This window comes from Rhinolophus sinicus, linkage group LG04 (assembly GCF_036562045.2).
Source record: "Rhinolophus sinicus isolate RSC01 linkage group LG04, ASM3656204v1, whole genome shotgun sequence".
NCBI classification, from domain to species: Eukaryota; Metazoa; Chordata; class Mammalia; order Chiroptera; family Rhinolophidae; genus Rhinolophus; species Rhinolophus sinicus.
The window spans coordinates 141827054-141854745 of record NC_133754.1 but is presented as its reverse complement, the minus strand read 5'-3'; the positions used below and the strand labels follow the sequence as shown (position 1 = coordinate 141854745).

At 40.9% G+C, this 27692-nt stretch overlaps 1 protein-coding gene across 16 annotated transcripts in view; it reads right to left on the bottom strand.

Moving 5' to 3' along the window:
* The window catches only part of TJP2 (tight junction protein 2), a 112449-nt gene that overhangs the window by 10178 nt on the left and 74579 nt on the right, over positions 1-27692 (bottom strand). For 9 of the 16 annotated variants that reach the window (XM_019730483.2, XM_074330522.1, XM_019730492.2 and 6 more), the window contains 17 exons: positions 26547-26600; positions 24364-24488; positions 22707-22809; positions 20586-21288; positions 16672-16775; positions 15874-16027; positions 14520-14628; positions 14281-14414; positions 13637-13681; positions 12560-12626; positions 11582-11732; positions 7905-8013; positions 6350-6560; positions 5506-5693; positions 4763-4858; positions 3818-3897; positions 3199-3409 (listed from right to left, as the gene is read on the bottom strand). In XM_019730483.2, the coding sequence (XP_019586042.2) occupies positions 3199-3409; positions 3818-3897; positions 4763-4858; positions 5506-5693; positions 6350-6560; positions 7905-8013; positions 11582-11732; positions 12560-12626; positions 13637-13681; positions 14281-14414; positions 14520-14628; positions 15874-16027; positions 16672-16775; positions 20586-21288; positions 22707-22809; positions 24364-24488; positions 26547-26591 (2635 nt within the window). In that variant the 5' untranslated portion in view covers positions 26592-26600. The remainder of the gene's footprint in view (positions 1-3198; positions 3410-3817; positions 3898-4762; positions 4859-5505; positions 5694-6349; positions 6561-7904; positions 8014-11581; positions 11733-12559; positions 12627-13636; positions 13682-14280; positions 14415-14519; positions 14629-15873; positions 16028-16671; positions 16776-20585; positions 21289-22706; positions 22810-24363; positions 24489-26546; positions 26601-27692) is intronic. The other 7 variants (XM_074330519.1, XM_074330523.1, XM_074330524.1 and 4 more) reach the window with 1 other exon arrangement.

The window sequence follows — 27692 nt, the reverse complement described above, 5'->3', positions numbered from 1 at the left end:
CAATTTTTCCCCCCAAGCTTTTTCAAAAATTATATAATGACACAGAACTTTTTAAATAATATGTAACATGGAACGATAATAAGTATAAAGTAGTATCACTAACAGTAATCAGTAGTGTTTGTTCAGCACTTCCAGAGTCTCAGGACTGAACTGTACAAATTTCACACTCACGAAACCTGTGAAAGCTTATAAAAGTGCTAAAATACCCTGTGGTACTTTAAAAATCCCATAATTTTACACATAGGGTGGCCCTGCTTGGGTCTTTAAGTTCACAGTTGCATTTCCATGGTCTTTAAACCATGAACTGAGTGCTTTGGGAATTCCAAGAAAACATGTAATTCAAACTTTATGTTTTAATAAATAACTTTTTCGACATGTACATGCAAATGTATTATATAATAAAACATTTTAAATTGGGGGTGGGAGGGGTCAACCTACCATTTTAACTTAGGTTGAAAAGTTAACTTGCTTTTGGGCAAATCTCAGAACAAAGCTTCTTTTCTCATCTCCACTTAATTATGGAGTACCTTGCGTTTGCAAGGACAACCATTGTAACATTGTCATAATTACTCATCTGCAAGAAATGGGATTTTCTTGCTACTGTGCAACAAGGGAAAGAGGATATTGAGCCTCGCGAGACTACAGGAAACACAACTCTTGGTTTTGAATTATGTGTTCATCAAAGCAGCTCTATTATTCCTACTTATTAATTCATAAACATGCCATAAATTTAAAATCATTTTTTTAAAAAAAACCCTCTGACTCTGGAGCAACACAATCACCATGTGGTCTGGCTGAGTGAGACATGGGGAACAGGAAGCACTTAGTGGGCGGGCCATCCACGTGGCTTTGAAGTCTCCCACGTAGAAGTTTAGAAGAATACTGTAAAAGGCCATTGGTGGACAATTGGGGCTGTCGGTAACAGTTATCTGCTCCCTGCTTCATTTATCCTTGAAGACTGCATAATTCCATAGCAGAGCTGGCAACTTATGGTGAGAGCAGGTCACTTCAAAGTTCTAGATGAAACTGGATGCTACATTTCCATTCCTGCCTTGGACTCTAGTTATTGTAAAAATTTCAACTTGTTGATTAGCTTAGGCAAGAAATGGTTTGGTGCGTCAGAGGTAGTTCTCATTAAGTCACGGGGATGCCCTGCCCATTGGCTAGGCCCAAGGCTGCCTCTGGCACACAGAGCTGGGTAATGTATGGTCCCCGTGTTCAAGGATCTCATAATCTGTTCGGGAGCTGAATCAGGATTTGTCAAACCCTCTACACACATGGGCCCCTCCAGATCCTCGATCAGACGCAGCCAGCAATTGTGGTCTGGACTCCAAAGAGCAAATGATGCTGACCCCAAGCTAGATAAAGCGAGGGCCCCAGAGTCACTGGCTAAGCTTCTGCCCTGCCCTCCCCAGCTTCACCAGCCTCCTTCAGCCTGCTTCTGCCTCCACAGCCCATTACTGCCTTTCCTGGTGTCTCGTATCCTCACATGAACCCCAAATTCAACTCTCTGAGAGAAGCCCCTAGCCATTCAACGGACTTAAGTGAAGGTGGAGAGTGGGGGGTAACGAAGTAGACGTAGGCCTAACATGACATAATCACGTGAGCATTAGTTAAATGGACAAATTATCTGTTAAATGGAGGAATTGCACTATGTGATACATTTCAGCATTAGAAAAATACGTCTGTGCTGTAACATATATAGACTATGGGACACATAGTCAGAGACACCAGATTCAGATTGGGCTTAACTATACATTAGATGTGTGACCTTGCAAAAGTCACCTTTCTCATTGCCCAATAAGACGGCACAGGAAAGGCTGTACCACTATTAGCTATTACTATAATAAAAAAATAATAATGACTATTATTGTTATAGTATTATTATCATTATTATTATTAGTGGCAGTACAAAGAACAACAGAGGAAAGATTATATATGAATAAATCAAAAGCATAAGCTTTTGTGAGTCTACATTCACAAAATTCTAGTTGACGATGGACCACACCCTCCTTTCCATTTGGCTAAAGGACCTGTTACAGCCTTTCACCATAGTTGTATGTAGTGCATCTCACTGTTTAACAAGAAAAGCCAGTGACAGTAGAACAAGAGTTTCAGGTCGACAGACACTCATTCACACCCTCCCCGCCCTCCTCAGTGTCAGAGATGCTAAATATGATACAGGCCGACAACGATTGGTGCTGGATTCAAAAGAACTATCATTATCCCAAAGATATTACATTCGGACAGTCTCATGTGGCTCCCACAACCTTGCATGACCCAAAACTTCAATAACCCTTTAAGCCCTTAATTATACCATATTCACAAAACTAATCACTTATATCAGTAGGGGACATATTCAATTAATAAAACTTGTCATATTCTTAAATCATTTTACTTTCATGAGTAGCAGTGGGTCTTCATTTCAGGAACTTATAAAAAAAGACTCTATTATGGAAAATTTAAACATACACAAAAGTAGAGAGAACAGTTTCATGAACTCCTGTGTACCCATCACCTATGGCCCACTTCAGCAACTCTCAGCTCCTGGCCAGTCTTGTCTACAGCCCTACTCACTCTCCTCCCTAAAGATTACTTATGCAAATCCCAGACGTCATAGTACATCACCTGTAAATATGTATTAGGTCATCCATAACTACTGCATTTAGTAAACATTCCTAAAAGACAAGGACTCTTTTTAAAAAAATATTCACAACATCATTATCATCCCAAAGCAGGAGTAATAAATCCTTAACATCACTCAATATCCAGAGTGTTCAAGTTTCTACTGTGGGGACATTTTTTTAATAATGAAACCAAGTTTCTAACACTTTGTAAGTTAGTGCATGCACAGATGGTAAGTAGAGAACAATGACACCATTGATAGAGAGATGTAGGTGCTAGGTGGTACGCTAGGCTCAATCACCAGCCCTGCAGTCCCACACTCATCAAAATGACCACTTATTATTGCATGTCATGGATCTTTATGATCCTTTTCAAGGAAAAGTCAAAGTTACATATACAAACACCACGAGACGAATATACTCATTTTGTAGGATTAGCTACTTTTCAAGGAGTGATGAAGAGTATTTCAGATTACTATTCTCCACTCAGATGAGTTTCTTATTTCTTTCTTAATTTTTCAATTCTCTAATTTTCACCTTGGAGCGAAGAGACTACGTTTGAAATTTCACGTACCTGTAAAAAGATGCGCACAGGTTTTTTTAAGCTTGTTGGCTTGATCATATAACTTGCGAGAACTTTTGTTGGATGTTGGATTCAACCTTTGTCTCATGGTTTTGACACCTTGTCTAGAGTCTGGGTTGAAAAAAATCACAATCGGAAACCACTGAGTATAATTCAACAGGTCCACAGCTTTAGGAGTCACATCCAACAGGGCGTGCTTATCCTGTCAGAAATGGGAAAACGTGATGTCAATAGCATGTAAAATCATATAGCACCGAAGAGTTTGTCTCAATAAGTAAAGGCTGCATCAGACAAATCTTGTCAATTTAATTCAAAACGCAGAAAACGTTTCTCTTCACATTATGTCCAGTTATTACGAATCTATTACAATTTCTGAGAAAATGAATTAACAGGTTATTTGGTATCATGCTCAGAACTCTGAAAAAACCAACACATCACAACTACAGACTACCGACTAGTTTCTACACAATGAAACAGCTTGCGTTTACACTCATTTTTTTATCATTAACATTTAATGATTATTAAAACACAGATTCTATTCTAAAAAAGACTTCAGCAAACCATGACTTAATTCTTTCAGACAACATGGCCTTCTGATGAATTTTCTCACCTGTTCAATAATTTGTCGTACAGTATTTAACCGCACGACCCCGCTGGATTTCTCAGATCCTGCATCTTTCGGTTCTGTTTCTACAGAAAGCAAAAACAAGGGGTTAAATAATGTTTAATGTCAGTGACACACCAATACCGCAACCTAGCACGAGCAATGCCTAAGATAAGGTGCCACCTAATGAGAGACAATGGGAGGGACCCACACCAGCTGTTTAATCAAAATCGAATCATGAGGAAAACCGGCAGTCTCACATGTAAGGCACGTGGCTTGGACTCTTCAAAATATCAGTCACCAAATAATTTAGAAAAAAGGAGATGACTAGAAAGACATAAAAATCAAATGTATTACAGGATCCTTGGTTGCAGTCTGAATTTTTTAAAAAGCCATGAAGGACTACATAGGGACAATTGAGAAAATTTGAAAAACTGACTACATGCTAAATACTATTATTGTATCGGTGTTAAATTTCTTGGCTGTGATAAAGGTAAGTGTGGGTGTGTAGGAGGAGAATGTCTTTATTCTTAGGAAATTCACAGGGATCAAAGGTATTTAAAATGCCTACAACTTAAAGTTTCAAATGGTTCAGAAATTTTATTTTTCATTTTTATAAGATTTTTATTAAAATATAGCTAACATACAATATTACATTAGTTTCAGGTGTGTATCATAGTCATTCAACAGTACCCACCTAGCACTACACATAGTTATTACCATATGATTGATTATATTCCCTATGCTAAAGAAATGATCATCATGGTAAGGCCAGCACAAATGCTTCAGAAATTTAAAAAAGTGTGTAAGTATGTGTGCCTATGGAGGAAGAGTGTATATGGAAAAATGGTGACTCCAGGTAAAGTTATGTGGCTGTTCATTTTTTCTGTATGATAGATATTTTTCAAAATAAAAATTTTGTGAGGAAAGAAAAATCACGGACAGACTTACTAGCAGTTTGAAACAGGTCAGGTAACTCATTTGCCAACTTTTCCAGTGCTATATCTGCTATGGGGCCAAATAAGACCACAGGTCTCTTGAAACCAGCTGCAATGAGACAAGAAAGGCCATGAAAACACATACACTTCCTTAGCTGTTAAAATAAGAAGCAAACGTATTTTATAGGCTGTTGATAACATGACTAAATGAAAGAAAGTGTGTGTTCTCCCACCCCCAATTCAGCCCAGCTACCATGTTTCCCCCAAAATCAGACCTAGCCGGTCCATCAGCTCCAATGCGTCTTTTGGAGCAAAAATTAATATAAGACCCGATCTTATATTATAATAAAATAAGACCGGGTCTTATATTAATTTTTGCACCAAAAGACGCATTAGAACTGATGGTCCGGCTAGGTCTGATTTTCGGGGAAACACGGTATTTTCTGAGGAATATGCCTTCATTTCCCTGACTGTCATGAAAGATAAACTTTGCTACAGTTAATATATAAAAACTTTTGAAGCGCAGTATTGAAAAATAAATAAATAACTGAGGTTGTGGAAATAGGCCTCCATTTACAAGTTTGCACAGCTCACATTTTTGTTAAGTCTTATTTCGTGTTTGAATATGATTCCAACTCTAAAACCTGGTTTGGTCTAAATGATGATAAGTTTCAACTTGACAGTTCTAATCTAAAAATGAAGAAAGAGGCTCAAAGCCCAGTCGGATCAGTTCCTGGCCCCACCTGCCCTCCTCACCTTCTCGTAGCAAAACCCTCTCATAGGCTGGGAACTTGGTGCTAACTGACACAACCGCGGTTAGGTCTTCCCGACTCTTCCTTAAGTTCTTCTTCACGCCAGCTCTCTGGCCGCGCATTCTCCAGAAATCTGCCCTGTCACCAGCGTTGTCTCTCTGGGCATTCTGAACACTGGCCATCTGTTCAGCTCTAAAGGAGGATATCACAGGAAGTAAATCTCTAGAGCTAGAAAAGGTGCATGTCATTCAGTACTTCTCATGAACTTGGATTAGAGAAGGTACAGCTTGACAATGAAAAGGTTTCCCAGTGTAGGAAATGTGGGGACGCTCTCTTCCTGACAGAGGCAGATAAAGGCTGGGTTCCCATAAAACCCACCAGAAGCTCAGCAATAAACACACTAAATGTGGCTTGTTCTGACAGGATGGCATACAGTAAACAAGACAGGAAACCCGTGCCCAAGTATAAGGGTCTTTCCTATTCTTCCCACTGCCAGCCAACTAACAAGTGTGCCCTGGGGTAGAAGACGAGGACTAGGCACTGGACAGGGGCAGCGTATCCGAGAGGTGTGCTGCAGCTACTCGACGTCTGATCACGATTTTGCCTCACAGAATTCATTCAAACAGCAGCCCGTCGCACCACCCACCGAGTGATGCTAAATACAGAAACCAGCTCGTGGCTATTCCACAGTTCCAGGCCACTCCGCATAAACAAGAAGTAGATGATGGGAGAGGACATGAGGACAGATAATGAAGCTATGTGTTGCTTCCTTTTTTGGGGGTGGGGGATGGGACTGCAGTTTATTTGTGGGGAGAAAGTGTATAAGAGGGGCATGTGGGGTCAGATACCTGCTTTTGTTGGGGATTAAGCCTTTCTCCAATTCGTTTCCGATCCTCACGGCCAGCCAGTGGCCCAGCTTGCCATCATACAGCGTATCTACCACTCGGAAGACCTCCCCCCTGGTGAAGGCCAGGCTCTGTGGAGTTTCCTTCTCACATTCGAAGTGGCTTCTTATAAAAAACGAATCCCCTCTGCCACAAGCCAGTATGTCTCTATACACTGAAACACAAAAGCATCCTTGTATACTGTATTCTGCTTAGCTAGAGGTCTTTTTTTCCCAATTACAGTTAACATTCAATATTATTTTACATTAATTTCAAGCGTACAGCATAGTGGCTAGACATTTATATAATTTATGATGCGACCCTGCCCCCCTCGATTAGTCTAATAGCCACCTGGCACTATTAACTAACTATATTCCCTATGCTGTACTTTACATCCCCATGACTATTTTGTAACTATAAATTTGTACTTCTTAATCCCTTCACCTTTTTCACTCAGCCCTCCAACTCCCCTCTCATCTGTCAACCTAACGGTCTTTTTTTAAAGAGTTATCAGCTTCTCCTATTTCTGATTACCCTCTTTACCTTCTCTCTGTTTAGTGAACTCAAATGTATAGGCCCTATGGGAATCATGGCTCAAACAGGAAGAAGGATAAAAAACTATCTTTAGGAGTTGCTGTGATAGTTAATTTTATGTGTCAGCTTGACGGGGCCATGGGGTGCCCAGATATTCGGTCAAATGTCATTCTGGGTGTTTTGGGATGAGATTAATGTTTAAATTGGTAGACTAAGTAAAGCAGACTACACTCCCTGACGTAGGTGAGCCTCAGCCAATCAGTTGAAGGCGTGAATACAATAAAAGGTGAATCCTCTCCTGAATAGGAGAAAACCAACTCTTCCTGCCTTTGAACTGGTACATCAGTTTTTTTCTTGTCTTGAACTTGAATGGAAATATCACCTCCCCTGGGTCTCCTGCTTGCCATTCACCCTGCAGATCTTAGGACTGGCCAGCCTCCATAATCAATCAATCAATGAATCAATCAATCTCTACACACACAGACACACACAACCCTACTGGTTCTGTTGCTCTGAAGAACCCTGACTAATATAGTTGTCAATCAACCCTCTGAAGCAGAGAAGGAAGATACCATCAACCCTCATTTTACAGATGAGAATAATGAGGCTTGGAAAGGTGAAGCCACTTGTCAGACTGATAAGGGTTAATGTGGGAGCTGACCAGTGAGTTGGCTCTTTGCATCCATCTATGGAAGGTATGAAAGACTCAAAAATAACTCTAGGCAGTACTTAAAGATGAATCACTGTTCAGAAAAGCAGTTTCATTCCAAATTGAAACAACTAGTGAAATTATTTCAGTGGGTGCATAAAAAACATTTCTATAGAAAAGTTAAATGGTACCCAGATTGTCTCCAGAGATTAGGTGTTAAGATCTACTTCAATTTTTTTAATACCTAGATTTACCTATTCTGATCCCAAGACTCTTCTCTCATCCACCCCACTATCTCCCCCCCCCGCCATTAAACTAATGACCAAACTTGCTCACCATCAGCTCGGCTCTGAGCTAAAATGGTCACCATTTCACCTTTGGGGATTTCTAACAGGTAGAGAACAGCATCCTCCCGAACCAGCCCTCTGAAATCCTGTGTGTTCACCTGATAGGAAGGGCAAATAGGAAGGAAAAAAAAAAGGTGTTTATAAAAAGGTGCCATCTGAATTTTTTATTATCTGTTTGGCCTGCCCAACGCAAAATCCAGATATAAAGAAGTCCTGTATGTCTCTACACAAACCCTCCCAGCACCCTGCTACGGGCATGGGCTACGTGGGCAACTCCACACGTTCCTGCTTCCCCACCCTGCCAACAACCCTTAGGAATGTACATTCCATCAAGGGCTTGTCACTGGATCAGTTGCAAATTTTTTGTAGTTGTGTGTCTCCCTGTTTTCTTTGAGTCTCTCAGAGAAGAGGCCAGGGAGGTAACAGATAATCATGAAACAGATAACTGTAATGCAGCAGAGCATGGTGGGGTCTACAGCAAACCGGCATGCTGGCCCAGCTTACGGCGTGAACACTGTTTTTAACTTGGTTCTAAGAAAAGCCAGAACATAAGCATTCTGACCAATTCTACCTTTCTCTTATAGCTTCTATTACCTAAAAGGTGTTTAATATGAGTTCATGAGATTGAAGTGCATTAGCCTTACATGGCAGACCATTAATTTAATGTATAGGCTTATATATCTACGCTTCTGACACACACTTATTTCTGGCAAGGAGCCCCCATTTAATCCCCACTGACTGGGCGGGGGGGACACTGTAAACAGCTTTCGGAAGATATGTTAGAAAGCAAGTAAAACTGAAATGTGGCACAAAGAAAAAGACATGTTGGTATCTTTGTTCTGTACCTTTAAAACCATTTCAAAAGAGAATAATTACAAGTAAAATGCAAGCATTATTTTAAAGTACCCAATATTTTAATAACGCATTACAGAAGTGACAAGATACAAAATTCCTATGAAATATTTTCTTCACTCATTGAGCACTGTAGAATCCTTTAATCGAAGAGTAATGCTTTAGTACTGAAAAAAGATCGTTAACTGAGTCTAATTTAATGTTAGAATTTATGATTAAATAAAAATAGGCATTAGACGAAAACTTACTTGGTGTTTTTAAAATAAAGCAATTTGCTAAAGCAATCATGTTAACTTTTCCTTTGAAACAATATTTAGCATTTAAGACAACTGTCATTCCCATTTCTCCATCCCCCCCAATTAGGGACCATTGCACTTTGGTATCTAACCCTTTCTTACGCCATTTCATTTGCATATCTGCATCTGTGTCTAAATAGGGCCACATGTATATTTTTAGTGCACTGTATATGCTTATGTATATTTAAATCAGACAGGGCCATACGGCTGGCGGAAACCCTGAAGTTCCCTCTGTCCATATCTACGGCCACATGAGACTCTAATGGTCAAAATTAAAGCACACATGGTAGCTACATTTAAAAATCTACACGGTTAATAGGCAAACTTAGAGGAGTTCTTTTCTCTTTTCCATCCCCTGAAAGTTTCTGAAAGAGAAATGACAACCATACCAGATAAATAATAAGCAAAGAGATAGTAAAGCCCAGCACAAAAGCACGTCTAATTCTGTTACTTATACAGCACATAATTCTGCCACAGCACACTCATGTTTTCCTTCCCCATCTCAGGCTGTCACCTTGACAAAAGAGCCACACTTAAAAAACTGGAGACAGAAAAAAGGGGTTAGTGTATGTTCACAGTTCACCAGATATATTCAACTTGGCCATGAAAGAGTGCTGAACCAAATTCAAGTCAAAAAGGCCAGGGCAGCACTTCGATACGTGAAGGTTAGGGTGTCCAGTCCTCTCCAATAAATATCCTCTTTCATTATCTATTTAGTAGTCTACAGGGTCTGCTGTGTCTGCTGGGAGCCTGAAGTGGATTCTGTATCAGCTAAGCTTATGACTGTGCAGAAGTTTCTCTGCCCCAGCAGACGAGCTCTATCATTTTCTCCCCCTTGTAAACCTGACGGCTCCTTTTGTACTCAACAGAAAATGTATTTACAACCAAGAATGAGGACCATTGCCTGACCTTCAGATAGGATAAATGCAAAAAAAGCCAGTTCCCCAAGTTTCTTCCTTGTCTCCAGGTGATAACAGGAAACAAAACATTTTCTTAAGTATAAAGAAACACTGCCTACCATAACTTATAGCTGTGGAAGCGACTCTCCCCGTCTTTAACAACTTACAGAGAGGTCACACAGTCAAACCCTGAGGTGAACTCTTTATTTTCTTTCTTGAAAATTCAGAAAATCATTTCCCCCCCAGGGTACAAAATTATTTTATCCTTGAACCTTCATGAGCAAAGGCTTCCAAATTCCTACCTGACTTCCTATGGCCCCACACTCGTTAGGAAACATGCTTTTTCTTCTTTGGCATCAGCCCAAGAGTAAATTGGTATGAGCTGGCACTCGGATGGGATTCTTATCTGTGGCACTTGGTAAGTGGTGTTTCCTAGGATCATGTGGTACCACGAGGTTCACTCAGGTACACTTAGTCTTCTAGGATCCTGCCCAGAGCCAAAGAGGGTCTAGAATGTCACTGGAAAGCTTCAGCAAAGCTCATGATCAAGGTTTGCCCTTCATCTGCTCCAGAAATGAAATCTGAACTACTGCAACGGGGCCCCGAGCCAGGAAGGAAGAGGGCTCTGCTGCCTGCCTCCTCAGGAATTCTACAGCTTTTATTCCCTTTCCTTTGAGGCTAGATGCTCTTACCAGACCTCCTAGTAACTCTTACATAAGAAATGCTAGTTTACAGAAGCAGAAATTCCAGTGAAGACACTTCCCTAGCGGTCTGTATTTGTATAGCCACAGGGTACCTGACATTCTTTAAGTTTATTCTGGAGTCAATGGAAAATACATTACCCGTATCTCATAAAATGGCAAAGCTGAGTCGGTTATCAATTTTTTAAAACCAACAGATTATATAAACGAACATATAGTAACTTTAAAAGTACCACTATTTGAGTAACCAAGAATTCCCACTCTTGGACAATTATAGAGGTAAGTAACATATTGAAGGACAGCGACTTATTATTTTCCAATGGGGATAATAAAGTGACATAGACCTTTGGACTTTGCTAGGTGCCTTGTGAGTACTACCTATTCTAATTTTCCCAGGGTTCCTGCAAGGCACGTATTCTTATCCCCAATGAACAGATATAGAAACCTGAGTCTCAGAGGTTGAGCCAGGGTCACAGAACTAATGAGAGACTCGGATGAGATCAAATCAGAAGATCTGGTGCCAACACCCACCTTTGTTCAATTACAGTACACTGTCTAAAGAGTGACAACCAGGCAGGGGAATCAACGAAAAAACAAACATTAGCAAGATCTTTTGAAAGATCTTCCTCCTGACCTTTAGTTAAAGAGTCTCAATTTTTTTGTTAACCAAACTGTTAATAGTAAAAATATTTGCAAGGGTGTTGAACATTACATAAATTCCCACAGACATAGCAGTGAGTTTTGGGTTCCAGGACCCCATTTCAGGGAAACAGAGACCTTGATGTTGGATATCAACAAACCTGCAGCTGATCTATTTTCACAAACTTCCCCACGTCCCCCATCCTTATGTAAGACACCCCCCCAGAAGATCCCACTCTTTCCCAGTAACTTCTAGAAACAGGGCCAGGCTTTCCTTACCTTCAGAATCTGGTCCCCTTCTTGAAGGCCTTCTTGCTCTGCTGAGGTACCCTCTTGAATGCCAGCCACAAATATCCCAACATCATTGCCACCGGCCAATCGAAGGCCCACGCTGTCTCCTTTTTTGAACCTCACCATTTTGGTATTGGGGCTGCAATGGTTTTAATTGCAGAAGAGAAACATGGGAGATTATTTTTGTCAAGGGGGACCAACATTAGCAGATAATGAGAGATTTATTTCTTCTATCTATGGAGTGATTTATAGTTTAAGACACTCTCACTTTTCCCATGTAATCTATAATTTTATCCTCCTTGGGACTGTAAGATGACTATAACAGGCCCACTTTACCAGAGAAGATGTAGAAATACAGAATGTTTACGTGAGCTCATTCAAGATTAGAAAGCAAAGAAAGGGCAGGGTTAGGGCTAAAATCGAGGCCATCCGACTCCCAGTTCAGGATTCTTCCAAAGGAAAGCATGCTGCCACCCCAGGGCTCTTGTCAAATGGACACACAGCCTGGGTCCAAGGAAGCCAGAGGCTAATCTAGGAGATGCTGCTCTTGACCACTGAACCGGGGGGTTCTCAGTATCAAGTGCAGCGCCCTGCGTCACTTCCCTCCCCCCACTCACATCATGTCACGGCTGCCCTCACAGGGACACCATAGTTAAGGAGTACTTCATTTAGCTGGGAGTTACTGATCTGGCAAACTCAAATATTCAGAATCACATTCTGGAGAAGAAGCCAGGTAAGTGACAAAACAGACAAAATTAACATCACAAACTTTACCCACTTCTATATTACACTATTCCTATAAATGATTTCTCTTTCTCATAAGTACTTGCAATAGGGGTTGATGAGATGTGAAATCGCCATCTTTAATTAAAAAACAACAACAACATCATTCTTCTGGATTTCAGTTAAGGAGATAGAGCTGTGTGGAAGAAGAAAGAGGATAAAAAGAGAGAGACTGAAACATACCCGTATATGGCTTCATCTTCAGGACTAGGACGAAGAAAACTTCTCGGCACTGGTTTTGGTTGAGGAGCTGTGGATTAAAAAGCACCTGTCGTCATCAACCTGGACTAAAAGGAGTTTGTTTATTTGTCTCAAAATACAAATCTCACAAAACCCACCAAAAATTTGAGTCTGTACCTTATGCTACATTTTTGTTATCACATCAAACAACAAAAGTAAGTCTTTAAAGCGAAGTTTAATTTTAAGACATTAGCAGATACCAATGGTTTCTCGATTGGTTTCTCAAAACCAATTGGAGGAGAAATCAACATCCAATAAGGTGCAAGAAGATAGCATTTTTTTATACCTAAAAAAACCACATAAGAATGCTCTTTCCAAGGATAGATACTTATACATGCAAAGTCATGATGATAATTTTAGGGTGATAGGGGAACAGTTAGGGGATGGTGGTGATATCAGAAATGGGAGATAAAAGGAACTCAACTAATCAAATATGACAGAATGTGACTGACATAATTAAAAATATATATTTGGTCTTTGCCCCCCATTCCTGAAACAAAATTCCTAAAAATCCCCATAATTTCCGGGTGCCAGGAGGGCCAGGGGCATCTTTTGCTGTAATGTTTGGTCTTTGACACAGAGTTCCTACATCCCTTGGAATATCCCAGGTGATCGGAAGGTCCTTTGTTCTAAAGAGATGACTCCTGCGGGCTCCTGGCTGGCCTCGGGATAGAGGCTGGTCGCCAGAATGAGCAAACCATGATGAGAAACTTGGAACTTTCAGCCTACCTGCCCATCATCCAGGGAGGGGGGAAGGGGCTGGAGATTGAGTAAATAGGTTGATACAAAAGTAACTGCAGTTTAGGTGGTTAAAAATAATTGCAAAAACCGCAATTACTTTTGCACCAACCTAATAATTAATGATGCACATGACAAAGCCTCCATAAAAATCCATAAAACTATGGGGTTTGATTGCTTCAGAGTTGGTGAAGACATGGAGGTAATGAGGGGAGAGGGGTGGTGCTGATGGTGGTGACATGCCAGGAGAGGGCATGGAAGCTCCACGCTCCTTCCCCATACCTTGCCCTATGCATCTCTTCCACTTGGCTGTTCCTGAGCTGTATCCTTTATTTAAAAAACAAAAAACAAAACCAGTAATAGTAAGTGAAGTGCTTTTCTCAGTTCTGTGGACCATTCTAGCAAATGGCTCATGGAAAGATGGCAGGGCGATGGAGTGCATGGGAAGTCCGGTTGGTCAGAAGTAAAGGTGATAAGCTGGGACTTGTGACTAGCATCTGAAGTGGGGGCATGTTATGAGACAAAGCCCTTACCCTGTGGGGTCTGCACTAACTCCAGGTGGTCAGTGTCAGAACTGAACTGAAGGGGAGGACATCCCGTTGGTGCCTGGAGAATTCGAGACATGGTAGTTGGGGGACACATTTCGTGTCAGAGTGTTATGAGCAGAAACAGTGCGAGGGTGAGATGAGGTATGGGAGACAAAAGGACCACAACTAATCAAATGTAAGAAAATGTGACCTAGCTGTTGGCACATAGAAGGGCTGTTATTCTTTGTAGTTTTTCAATATTAAGAGAGAGAGAGACAGGAATTCCTCATGCATGTTTGTAAACGATTTTTTTTACCATTTCTCTCTCTCCTCCCAGCCACCCTCTGGATTTACTGAGCAGAAGAAACTTTGAACGCGATTGTTTAACATGAGCCTCACCTGGGGCTTCCTCTTGGAATCTGGGTTCCTTGCTGGTCTCTGTGCCCATCGCAGCTGCAATGTCCCCCGCGGGCTTAAAGGGAGTGGGGGTGGCACCCATCCTGGACCACCTGCTCTGCATCTCCTCTCTTGAACTTAAGCACATGTCATGTTAATATCTCATAATGTAGCAGATTCGCAAATACGTACATGTGTACACTCTGAGTGACATGTGCAAGGGAAAATACCCATGACCTTACTTTGGCCTTTCCTTCAGTTTTTCATTTGAGGAATGATAATCATAATCGGAATACTGCCGCCGTCTCTCCTCTGGAGAAAACGAATGGTTTGACTCTATTTCCGAGATATCTGGTTTCAAAATAAGAAAAGACTTTTTAAATTAAATATTTAAGACCTGTACCAAAAATTATCCTATTCTCTGGGTAGGAAACATGGGAAGCGGAAGAGAGGCAGGCAGTAAATGTGCTATTAGCCTAATAGTCTTCCTGAACTGAGAAATATCTGATAGTTTGATGGGAACAGTATTAATTAATAAAGAGGAAGCCAAATACAGAATGTGACATTCCTCTTTCATTACACTTTCCATTAAAGCTGCTACTGAAGAGTCAAAATGCAATTACTGGGCCACATACGTACACACTCATGTCAACCACACAGACCAGTGTTTCTTCAAACATCAATGCACATACAAATCAACTAGGCTCTTGTTAGAATACAGTTGTTCTGGTGTGGGGCCTGACACTCAGGGTTCAATCAAGCTCCCAGATGCTGCTGGTGGACCGAGGACCACACTTTGAATAGCAAGGAGATAAATTGTAACCCCCCAGCGCGCTGGGATGACTTCTCGTGCTCCTTTGGTTTTCCTGCACTGCACTCATGGCAATAACCCACGGCTTAGACTTTTGATATAATGGAAGTTAAACTAAGCTTTATTAAGCAATTCTTTTAAAAATCAACATCTGTTTTAAAACTTGAGAAGTTAATATTTTTGTTCGAAACTTTTCTGCACAAAGACAATACTAGACAGTTAACTAGGAAATACCATGATTATTTCTATTGGGAATTTGTATGTGGTTAAAATGTTATCCTATGTATAATTCATAATCAAGAAATGAATAGTTTCATAAAAGAAAAGAGGTGACATGGATTGCTAACCAAAATATACAATCTAGGCCATCCTAATTCTTTATAGCGTTGACCTGTTTCTGCTATCCTCTGCATGTCTTCTCTTTGTTGGAAATATTAATGGTTACTTTAAAAAAACCATGAGAAAGTGCAAAAATAAGCAATTTACAAATGTATGTGGTTCTTTGAATTGCTAGTACAAACACTTTTCACATTGTTTTCAGTGGCCCAATCAGAGTCCACTGGGAGTTCACACGTACACCAGAATTTCCTATTGGAAACCTAATTTCAACAGACACTTTAATAAGAAAATAATGACCAAACACACTTATCTTGTGGAATTAAAGTTTAAAAGAGAGGTTTTCATTGGAAATGTAACTCGCAGCTGTGGCTATGCTAAACAGAGATGAGAATGCAGAAGCAACAGGCTTCCTTGCTTCCAGCTAAGCGCACAGCGTCCTTCTTTACCTTCTATTTCTGAGTCACTGTCATTTAACGATGGGATGTTGATGAGCGTCTGCTTGCTGTCTCTCAACACCACTAGCTGGAGTTTCCCTCTTGACTTTTCTATCAGTTTTCGAGCATCCGTTAAAGACATGTTCTCAGTTACAGTTCCATTTATCTGTGTTTGTAAAGAATAGTAACGTTATATGCAATACAACTATTCACAGCGAAACAGAAAATTTCCTATTTTCCATTTTGAAAGTGTCAAGGCTTTGTTTTTCTCATCGATTCAAACAGACATGGGCTTCAGGATGACTGCCTAAATAAAAATGACTTTAAATTAAATATAACCTTGCATGCCTGGATCCCAAATACAGGCGTGAGAGAGCTGTAGTGTACTTAAATTACTCTGCTAATTTATTTAACTTCCAAGCTCAAGACGATGGTTTGGTTTACTACTGGAACATGTTTCCTGACCGGAGAGGTTTACAAAAACTATTAAATATTCAGCATTCATATACCACCAAGTCTCCCTCTCATCTTTCTTTAGTTTAGGGAATAGGAGCTTAAACTTTAAATAAACAGGGAAGAAGAAAGGCATTCATTGAGATATTTCTTAAAACTGACATTAAACTATTACAAATCTCCAAGTCTGGTTGTTCTGATAAAAATGATCTCTCTCTGCAGCTCTTCCCTGCCTGTCTTACTATCGACTTTGACTCCCGTTCCAGCAAAGTTTCACTGTATTGGCACTTAAATGTGAAAATGCAGAACTATGAAACCCAGCGTGAATCTGATTGTCCTCTACGCCGGTCTGCCCACCTTGAGAATTATGTCCCCTTCGTGCAGGTTGCCATCTTTGGTTGCCAGACCGGTACCAGTCATTTCCTTTATGAAGATCTGACTCCCAAGCCGGAGACCATACTCTAGGAGACAAACACGTAAACATACACATAGTTCATCAACTTGTTCAGAAAACTTAGTTTGGTTTTTACGACTATTTAAACATGTTTATGAAAAATCAGTTTTGCATGTGAGACATTCTGTAAGACAACTGGCCTGGAATCATTTAAGAAGTCAGTGTCATAAAAAAAGCAAAAGAGGCAGAGGGACTATTCTAGATTTAGAGACATCAAAACCAAATGCAATGCATGAACCTTCACAAGATCCTTGATTCAATGTGGGGAAGATGTGTGTGTGTGTGTGTGGGGGGGGGGGGGTTGGGTTACATTATTTTGGAAATGAACTGTACTTTAATATATTAACTGTATATTAATATATGTACTAATATACAAAATGAACTGTACTATAATATATTAAAATGAACTGTACTATAATATATTAAAAGAAATAGTAATGTTAATGGGATAAAGGCATGGTTATGTAGGAGAATACTCTTACCCTCAGGAGGTACCTGCTGAAATATTTAGGGGTTAAGGGTTACACTGCCTGCAAGTTACTTTCAAGTGGTTGCAAACCACCACTGACATACAGGAGAGGTGGGGAGGAAGGAGAGGGAGAGGCTGGAGAAAGGGGAAGAAAGGAAGGAGAAAGGAAACAAATGTGGCAAAACGTTAGCAATTGGTAAAACTAGGCTAAAAACTATATATGAGTACTTGCTATAAAATTAACACTTTTCAAAATAAAATGTTGGGTCGAAAAATCCAATTCAGTACATCTTAATAGGCATGTTATGCTGACAACGCAGTTGTCTAAGGAAAGCATTGCAAACAGAATAGCCTTCATCTGTAACAATTTAGATTGTGTGGGGTTTGGCACTGAAAAAATTTCAGTGTGTGAAGAAAAGGGGTAAATGAGCCAGGCAAAGCAAAAAAGTATCTGACTAAAACCAGCATAGCTCTGGGGGTTTCCGGACTGTGAATTACTCAAAAGAAAAAAAACACTGCATTTACTAAGTATGCATGTTTTAAAATGTATTAAATACTATTCAGGCTATTCTGGTTTTACTTATTCAAGTTGTAAAAATACATATTTTAAGAACAAACTTTTGGTTACTTTTTTGGAAGCTTCCACAATCTAGCAGGTTTTTAAAAAGGCACATTCGAATTGTATTACGACTAGTCTAGACTCAAAAATCTTATCATTATGAAACAAAGTAATTTTTTGCCACTTAGAAAAGTTATGAAGTAGGTTTAAAGATAAGTTTTAGATGACTTACAGTAACATCAGATCTAATCATAATGACTAAAAGTGTTCAGGTCCACCCACACCTCCTTAGGAAGCTGATACTCAAGAAAATAAGGGTAAAACAGCATCTTCTTTCCTGGATGACAATTCCCTATTGGCCAGGACAGAAGGCTGAGACAAGCTCAGGTGATGACTTCTTTCTCATGTGTCAACAATTCCTTTCTTAAAAACTGCACTGGTATTGTAAGGTTGCAAATAGATTTACTGTTGTATATGGGGACATCACTTCTATGAAGGAAAAAAAAATCAGTTGACCAGCTTCTAAGACATTTACCAGGAGGTTGTTTGGTGCCCATGAAATGCAATCACTGACCATACACATATGGAACGGATATTTTTCTTTATCAAATGTAGGTCTTGCCTACTGCCATATTTCTTTAAAGATTAATTCGTATGTAACACTAGCCAGTGATAGCTGAGTTACTCTGTAATCTCAGCAAAGGTGGCAAAATAAAATCTTTTAAAAAGTAAAACTTTTTTTTTAATGAATTCTAAGTTTGAGGAACAAAATGGCCCAGGAGTAAAATGCTGTATCAGCAAAGGGGCATAACCCTCGTTTCCTGGATAGTATTACTAAGACCAGGCATGACCTGGGCAGTCTCTTCGGACAATGTCTTTTTAAATTGTGGGTCATGACCCATTAGTGAGTCTTGAAATCAGTGTAGTGAGTTGTGACCAGCATTTTTAAATTTCATGTAATGGAACCTCTCAGAATGCATCACATAAAGTACTATTCCATGAAACTCCTCAAGTTTTTATATGCAGATACACCCAAGATTGTTTGCAAGATGTGGTTCTTACTGGCAGGAGGAGGAGGGGGAAGAAAAAGAGGAAGAGGAGGAAGGGAAGGGAAGGAGGAAAAGAGGAGGAAGAAGAAGAGGAAAGTTTGAAAAGCATTGCCTTGGGGCCCGGCCTGGTGGCTCAGGCAGTTAGACCTCCATGCTCCTAACTCCCAAGGCTGCCCATTCGATTCCCACATGGGCCAGTGGGCTCTCAACCACAAGGTTGCCACTTCGATTCCTTGACTCCCGCAAGGGATGGTGGGCTGCGTCCCCCGGCAACTAGCAACGGCAACTGGACCTGGAGCTGAGCTGCGCCCCCCACAAGTAAGATTGAAAGGACAACTTGACTTGGAAAAAAGTCCTGGAAGTACACACTGTTCCCCAATAAAGTCCTGTTCCCATTCCCCAATAAAATCTTTTAAAAAAAAAAAAAAAAAAGAAAGAAAAGCATTGCCTTAAGTAACTCAAGAACCTGGGGTGCAAGTCTTACGGAATGTGCATCAGACCCCTCTGAAGGAGGTCTCATGCCAAGTCACCTTTCTCAAAATTTCTCTACAGTCCACCTTTCAATCTGGGAGCAGAATGGCTTTGCAATTTCTTGGAGGTTGATGAATGAATACGGCATTATAAATGGTTATACAGATTCTATAGAATCCTTAAACCTCCTAAGATGCACATTCCTCAGAGGTAGGCTATTTACAATGCAAATCCCCAATCTGAAAATCAGTAAGTCTTTCACTTTGTATTCTCCGGTGTTCTTCATCTTTTTTTCCTCTTAGAAGGAGAACAATTAGAGAACAAAAGGAGGTAAAACATTTCTCACAAGGAATTTAAAAAGTCAGAAGCCAAGAATCAATGCAAGGAATAGCTAAACACTGGGCTCTAAAGCCCTGCTCGTTCATCTACTTGTTTCTTCTTTCCTACCCTCTATTTCCAGGAGATTGAGTTTGAGTTCTACTCCACCACTTACTGGCTTTAGGCTGTGAGCAAGATGCTTGCCCTTTCTGAGTTCTAGGACCTAAACTGCGACAGCTAGGAGCTTCTCTGGCTGCCACACAGGGCTTTAGTTTAGTTAATTCTGGGTGTCATTAAGTCTGTGCAGGTGCTCCAGCCACGCAACATCTGACAGACAGCCTGAGCCAGAGCCTGCCTCACGCATGGGCGTAACCCCAAACGTCTCTGAACTTTGGTACTCTCACCTGTAAGAGAGGAATGGCGTCTCCTACTCACATACAGGGTGCTGGTGAGGATTAAATGAGACTATTCAGCATATGCTCTGGCATAGAGCAAAAATGTGATCAAGATTAGCTACGGTATTCTCCTCTATTGCGGTTTCATTAATTTAAGCCGCACCAGGCTCACCAGCAGAGGTTGTTAATACACAGACTCCAGGGCCCACCCCAGTGTTTCTGAGTCAGTCTGGCTGGGCCGGGGCCTCAGAATCTGCATTTGTAACAAGTGTCCAGGTGATACTTATGCTGCTTTGAAAACCACTGGCCTAGTAGTGTAAAGCGGAATTCCTGCAGCCTGTACAAGTTCACTGTGCAAGTCAATGAACTTTTCTGTGCCTGGGCTTCCTTGTCTATAAAGTGAAAATATGAGTAACTCCTACCTAAGGTGGTGATGGAGATGAAATGAGCTAATCTGTGCAAAGCATTTAGGTCAGTATTTGGTGCAAAGTAAGTGCCATGTAAGACTTAGGCATTATGATTATACTAGTGCTTTTTCTTCATCAAGCATCACTACCTTCATTTGCTTTGCTTTTCGTCAAAAGGACCCCGATGGGCCTGTCCATTTCCGGATGTCCTTGGTGGTCTGGCCGCCCTCTCGGCTCAGGGCTGGGGCTGCGCAAGCGGAGGTGCTCACGGCTGCGGCTCCGGGACACCTCGTACCAGGCATCTGGCTGTGCCCTGCGGCTGTACTCCTCCTCCGGGCTGTAGGCCCGGTCATAGGCCTTTTCAGCGCTCCGGCCGCGGCTGCTTTCTCGGGCGCGCCCATAGTCTTGGTCCAGGCCCCGCTCTAGGCTCCGGCCACGGCTCCGGTCTCGGGCTCGGCCATAATCATCATGGTCCAGGCCCCGTTCCAGGCTCCGGCCACGGCTCCGGTCTCGGGCTCGGCCATAATCATCATGGTCCAGGCCCCGCTCCAGGCTCCGGCCACGGCTCCGGTCTCGGGCTCGGCCACAGTCGTCCTGGTCCAGACCGCGCTCCAGGCTCCGGCCGCGGCTCCGGTCCCGCTCCCGGCTGCGTGGCCGATCGTGGGGATGCCCCCTCTCCAGGCTGTCCTCCCAGCTGCGGAGCCGGCTCCTCTCGCTGTACCTCTCACTGTACCCGCTGCGGGTACTTCTACCATCAAACTCGTCCATCACCTCAAAAGCCCGGTCATCTTCACTGAGAGGAGGGCCGGCCTGCGGCGGGGCCAGCTGGACCTTCCGGGGCCTCTTGACCACCTGTTAACCAAACACAGTGGGGATGCAGGACAATCACAATTAAATGTAGAGAATGCAGTGGTTAAGAGCTCTGGTTCTCCTGCCAGTAAAATTGTGTGTCCCAATATCAGTAAGCCTCGGGTTCTTGTGTGGAAAACATGGCCAGTAAAGACCTCATAGGGTTGAGAATAAAATCAGACAACGATTATAAAACTTTCAACACAGTGCCTCAAAAACCTGCTTTTACTCAGTGTGAAAAGCACCCAGGGGCTTTAATTCACTAAGTTATAAAGATGGGAATCCACAAAGCGAGACATTCTATATACAGCTGCCTAGATTCTTCCAAGTCAATGTCATTTTAAAAAGAGGAGCTGGAGAAGAGGAAGGGGAAAGAGGAACCGTCCTAGAAGGGACTAAAAAAATAAGGACCAAATGCAATGAATGAACTTTGGATCCTAGATGGGGAAGAAAAAAAAATCTCTCAAAGATATCTTAGGATATGGACTGGATAGTACATGATATTGTAGAGTTATTAACATTCTTAGAGGATAATAGTATAACAGTCACGTAGAAGAAAGTCCTTATTTAGGAGACATATGCTGACGTAGGATTGAACTCTCATGTCTGCAGCTTCCCTTCAAATGGTTCATTAAAACTGTGTTTACATACATTGTAAAATCAAGAGAGAAAAATCGAGTAAATATGGCAGAATATTAACAGATAGAAGATATCTGGGTTTATTACATTAATCTTTGAACTTGTCTTTTGTTTGAAATTTTTCATAATATGAAGTTGAAAAAAAATGAAATACCACCTACTTGGTGCAACCCATTAGCAAGGCCCTTAAACTCACTGTATTCCAAACACTCGTTTTGTGTGTCCACTTGCCTCATTAGAGTAAACACACCCTTGCAGCACAAACCTGCTCCAGGGCCAAGTGGCACCTGGCTCACAGTTGATTCTCAACCAATGTTTGCTGAATGAATGAATGAGCAAATAAATGAATGAATGCTATAGACTGCCAATATTTGCTAAGAAACTCTAGTTTATGAAGATATAACACATCTTGTTTGGGCCTTTACCAATGAGTTTTTGAGCTGAAATTTATTTTCTAAATTAATGCTGTTTTACCATTCTTCTCAATCTAGTTAATTCATATAGGGAATAATTGTCTAACCTGTCTTGCAAGGGAAAGTCACTCAGAGAAGAGAAGCAATGGTCTTAAGAAGTTAGAAGAAAGACAAGGAAGAGCCACGGAGGAATTACATACATCTTTACATCATCCATTACCTCACCCTCGTAAATTACTGAGGATACAAGAAGTAGCGGTCCCTAGATTATGTAATTCTGTCCAGGGTTTAAAAGCAAGTGGTAATTTTCTTCTGTGCATTAAAAAGAAAATGCTGTGGAGGCAAACAGAAAACAAACCCCGAACTTACAATGGAAGCAATCTTCCCACTTTTTCTCAGCTGCTGAACAGCAAATGAATGGAGCACACCCTCCATGGGGGTGCCATTAACCATGACCACCCTGTCATTTTCTCTGCAAAGAAAAAAAAATAAAAGGAAACGGAATGTGAAAAACTCCCATGTGTTCACTGTAAATCATTTACTTAGGAACAAATACAGGCACCACATTGATCTGAAATGCTTATTAAAGGGCTCGATGTGTGATAACTCCCAAGGTTTAATCAGTCAATTCAGTCTCAGATCTTCTGAGGAAGAAACCCAGGAGGCACCCAGCCCACTTTTTGACACTTCTAGTGTCTACTAGAAACCAGTCGGGGTGAAGGACCCACCGCAGGGTCCCTCCAGGAGCCACTTGACAGGGGCGAGGTCTGAGCACAAATGAACTCCTGCATCAGGCCTCCTGACCCCAGGTGCACAGTGCGCCTTCAGGAAGTCTACAAAGAAACTCCCACCACCCGCCACCCCTGAAGAAGATTTATATTCTCTTGTGTTTAGAACGGGAAGAAGTCAAGAGCTTGCCTCAGATTCTTAAAGAAATTTGGAAGTCACAGAACCCTAACTCTCAATTTTTTATCATCTCAAAAATCATTTTAAAATTCTACTTTGGTCTCTATGAAAGACTGCTAACTATAATAGACTCATAGAGACATGAAGTGTCAATAGAACTTAAACTCTGGGGCTATCCGGCCAAGGCAGTCACGTAATTAATTTTAAATTCTGCCCTGAGAAATGAAGTTGAGGGACTCAGATATGCATTTGTTTCAAATGGCATTATCTCTTCAGACCAGAAGGCTGGCAAGTGGGAAACTTGTGTTTTCATGTCATAAATTTTCCAAATTTCCACAGCCCTCTTACAAAATCAGATAATCACTAAGTCAGAGTTTCCTCATTAAATTCTTAATGAACATGAATTAAAATAAATATAAAGTGTAGGGTAGGCACTAGGGCAAAACAAAAGCATGCCAATGTTATACTCCACGTTCAGAAGTGGTCCCGAAATCCAGGAATGATAGTTGTGACAGAACAATCTTCCTATGGAAACAACTGTTCTCCTCACTCCAAAATTTGGATGTTCCCAAAGGACTAGGGATTGTTAAAACATGGTGTGTTATGAGCAGCCGGTTGGCTCAGTTGGTTAGAGCGCTGTGCTCATAACACCAAGGTCGCCGGTTTGATTCCCACATGGGCCAGTGAGCTGCGCCCTCTACAACTAGATTGAAAACAACAACTTGACTTGGAATTGATGGGTCCTGGAAATACACACTGTTCCCCAATATTCCCCAATTAAAAAAAATTAAAAACAAAACAAACAAAAACACATGGTTTGTTATGGTCTCAATTCCCTCTTGAAGACATATACAGAGAGGGTGCCAAAACCATATATACACATTTTAAGAAAGGAAAAAAAAACTATATTAAAATTGCAATACTCAGTATGTACCGATAACAAAAGATGAATACAAGTCATGTGTATACATTTTTTTTCTGGGTACACACACACACACACACACACACACGTAGGTTTTTTTATTTTTTTAATTTCAAAAGTGTACACCACCCAAAACACCTTGTCTAGGGCTAACCAGTGGGGCTGGCAGGGTTGGGGGTGGGAAGCAAATACACTCACTGAAGCAGCCCATCAGCGGGTCCACCGGGAAGTACGTCAGAAATGACGATTGATGTCTCTCCATTTTCAAAGTGGGGGTTGTCTCTGCCTCCAGACACTGCAATTCCAAATCCTCTTTTGGAATCCTGTTCATTAAAGTTGAGAGAAAAAATTGAAAAATTGAAAAAAACAAAACAGAAAACAACAACAAAAAACAAAAACCCAAACCTTCCATAAGTGGTTTTCAGGATTTATTAGAAGCACTCAATAAAATAAAGGTTAAACCAATCACCAAGACAGCTCAGGAACAGTGGGCTTACAGAAACAAATGAGAAACAAAATAAAGCAGCATCATAGTTAGCTGACAGGTTTATAAAGGGAAATTCCTTATCTAAAAGAAACAGCCTTGTGAAAGCTGGAAAAGATTGATAGCACTGACTGGAGTTATCACTATAAGCTGGCAGGGGATGGGAAATAACATCTGCTGTCCAAATGGGGCGGCGCTAATCAAATCACCCATCATATCTGTTCTCATATCCTGGCCTGAGCTGGAACACCTTCAGCTACAATGGGATCCGTGCTAAAACCGTATTTTTAAAGTACACCTTTTGCTTCCAAATTAGATGAGCTGGTGGTTTCGTGTTAATAGAGGGTGAAAAGAAGTAAATGGGATTTAAAGGTAAAATAAAATCTGAAGATGAACTTGGTTTGGAAATCTTATGAGACAGCAAAGCGTTAAATTCTTTTCTACATGCATGCAAGATGAAAATAAAGATTAATTACACCCTGATTGGTCTAGAAATGTATAACAAATGAACCCAGATTAAGACATCATCCTAATTCATTTCAGTGTTTTAAAAAAGCTAAGCTCCCAGGTTTCCTCCCGGGATGATACGGGTGTATGTGACTATAACCCTAAATCAGGGTTTGATTATGTAAAAATCTACTCAGAGAATAAAAGAAAAATTTCCCTCCAAGAAAAGTTCCCACACGGGGCCCACTATGTCCACTGATGACAATCAATAACCAACACAAAACAGGCTGGGTTGTTGTCCATTAATCGAATGGCTTTGAATTTGGCAGCACCGTCAACTGGTACCTGGTTTTTCATGCAGAGGTAACTGCATCCTCCACACCAGGCCTAAAATGTCTCTCACTTTTATCAAATTTGGGGTCCATGACTTGAAGGGTATGTGAAATGCTGATGAAAAGGGCACAGAGAAGCGTCAGAAGATGACTAGAACTGAAAAATGAGACCTACAGGGGGGAACCCCTCACTGAAGAAACTGATTACTGCCCCAGAAGTTTCGGCACCTGAGCACTGATCTGTTTTCTTCTATCTGGATTCATTTAATACCTACTGATTCAGAAACCAAATTTTCACTGAAGACAGCGCCTGAATGAAGACTCCATGTAAGGAACTTATAATCCTTCTAGGAAGCGACACAGACTGGAGGGATTCAGATCAGGAGTAAGACCTCTGCGGGGCCCAGGAAAATTACAGAGATGCTGACCAAGGCAGTGTGATGGAACAAAACTTGGGAACCATGAGTTCTAGCCCAGCTCAGCTGCACACACACTCGGTGGCTACCCTGGTTTGGAGTGGCGTTCACACCTAGCGTGCCTACCTTGAACTTTGCTGTCAGAATAAAAAGGCACAGAGCTAACGTTTATTAAGCAACAATTATGTGCTGGACTCCCCGTACTAGACGCTGTTTGTATTACATCATTTAATCAAGGCGGACAATACCTGTGAAATGACTCTAAAAACAAAGTCAAATCTATTTACGTGTGGTATGACTTCTACTTTCAATCTCACTGGGGGAGTATTTTCAAGAATCTGATTACTCAACACCTCTTAATATAATCAGGAATGGGGCAAGGAAAACAACCCATGTTACCTGATCCCTAAACCAAAATTTTAAAATTTAGTTTGGACTTAAAACTCACTGAGGGGGTTATAAGTTATAATTAATATTTAACCTATATAACCTATAAATTTTTCTATATTATACAGACCTTAACCAAAAAAAAAAGAATAGCTTGCAAATCTTTGCTAATGTGGTAATTACTGCCAGATATTACCTATAATGTATTATCCACCTCAAGGGGAAAAACACTGTGTCTGAGCAATAAGAAACAACAGCCATGATCTGTGAACTCAGGAACATGTTTGCAGCACATATGAAATGGGCGGCACTCACCTTTTGTAGGGTCACAGTGTACTGTTCCCACACCAGTTCTTCCATGCCTGGGGCCTAATTGAAAACAAGCAAAACCAATTTGATTAAAACCACAAACATTTCAATACTAGAAATAAAGCTATAATTCAAAATATCTCAATATATAAAATCCAGTTTATACTTCCAAAATCCCAAAAAGAGCCAACGTTTTTTAGGAATAGTATGCTGCCTATTTTCAAACACACTCTCCTTCAACTGGAAAATTAGTAAAATATGTAGCAAGAGATATACCCTAAAAAGAATAAAAATTAAGTGTTGAGACTTTTTATTATCACCACTCCAAAATACTGTCATTATAAAATCCCTTAAAAAGAGAATTAGATAGTTTCAAACGGATATTTTTTCATACATTTTTTTAAAAACCATTCCCTCCTGCTCCTGTCAAAGGTAATCTCCTAGGCAAGTTTTCCGCATTTCTGTGTCTCAAAGAGTCTGTGGCCTTAATCACAGAGAGTGACCAGTTGGGTAATCTGTGAGATACCTTTGCTCATTCAGTATTGCTGGGTGTGAAAGGTGAAAATGCCTGCATAAATATACCACTTGGGCTTCAGTTTCTAACAATAGTCCAAAACAAATGCTTAGAAAAACTGGAAAATAGTGGATATCATTTTTTAAATAATAATAATCCAATAATGCAGGTGGCCTCTAAGGGTAAATCCTTAAAGCCTAGAAATGCCAAGAAAGCTCAAAGCTGGAAAGATAAGCCAGCACTGAAGCAGGCATTAAAACAGGAAGCTGGGAAGAGAGATAAACTTATAGGATCCAAACAGGGTGGAGATCAGATCAAAGTGGATGTACTGGGGGGACAGAAAAACACCACCAGACAGATGCAGATGGCAGGGACACTCACAAGTCTCATCCTTAGCTCTGGGTAGAGTGGAAATAACTAATAATAGCTCCCTGGAGATAGTAGAGTTGTTCTCACAAAGGCCTGGGACTGAAATTCATATTCTGGATGCGAACACTCCCTTTCCCCAAAAAAGAAAAAAACACTCTCAGCCCAAAGTGCTTTTGTACTGGTAGTACCCAAGTACACAGAGGCAGATGCAAATTCTTTCCAAGGAACTAATACGCAGGCTTCAAAGAATCCCCGAGATAAGCAACTGA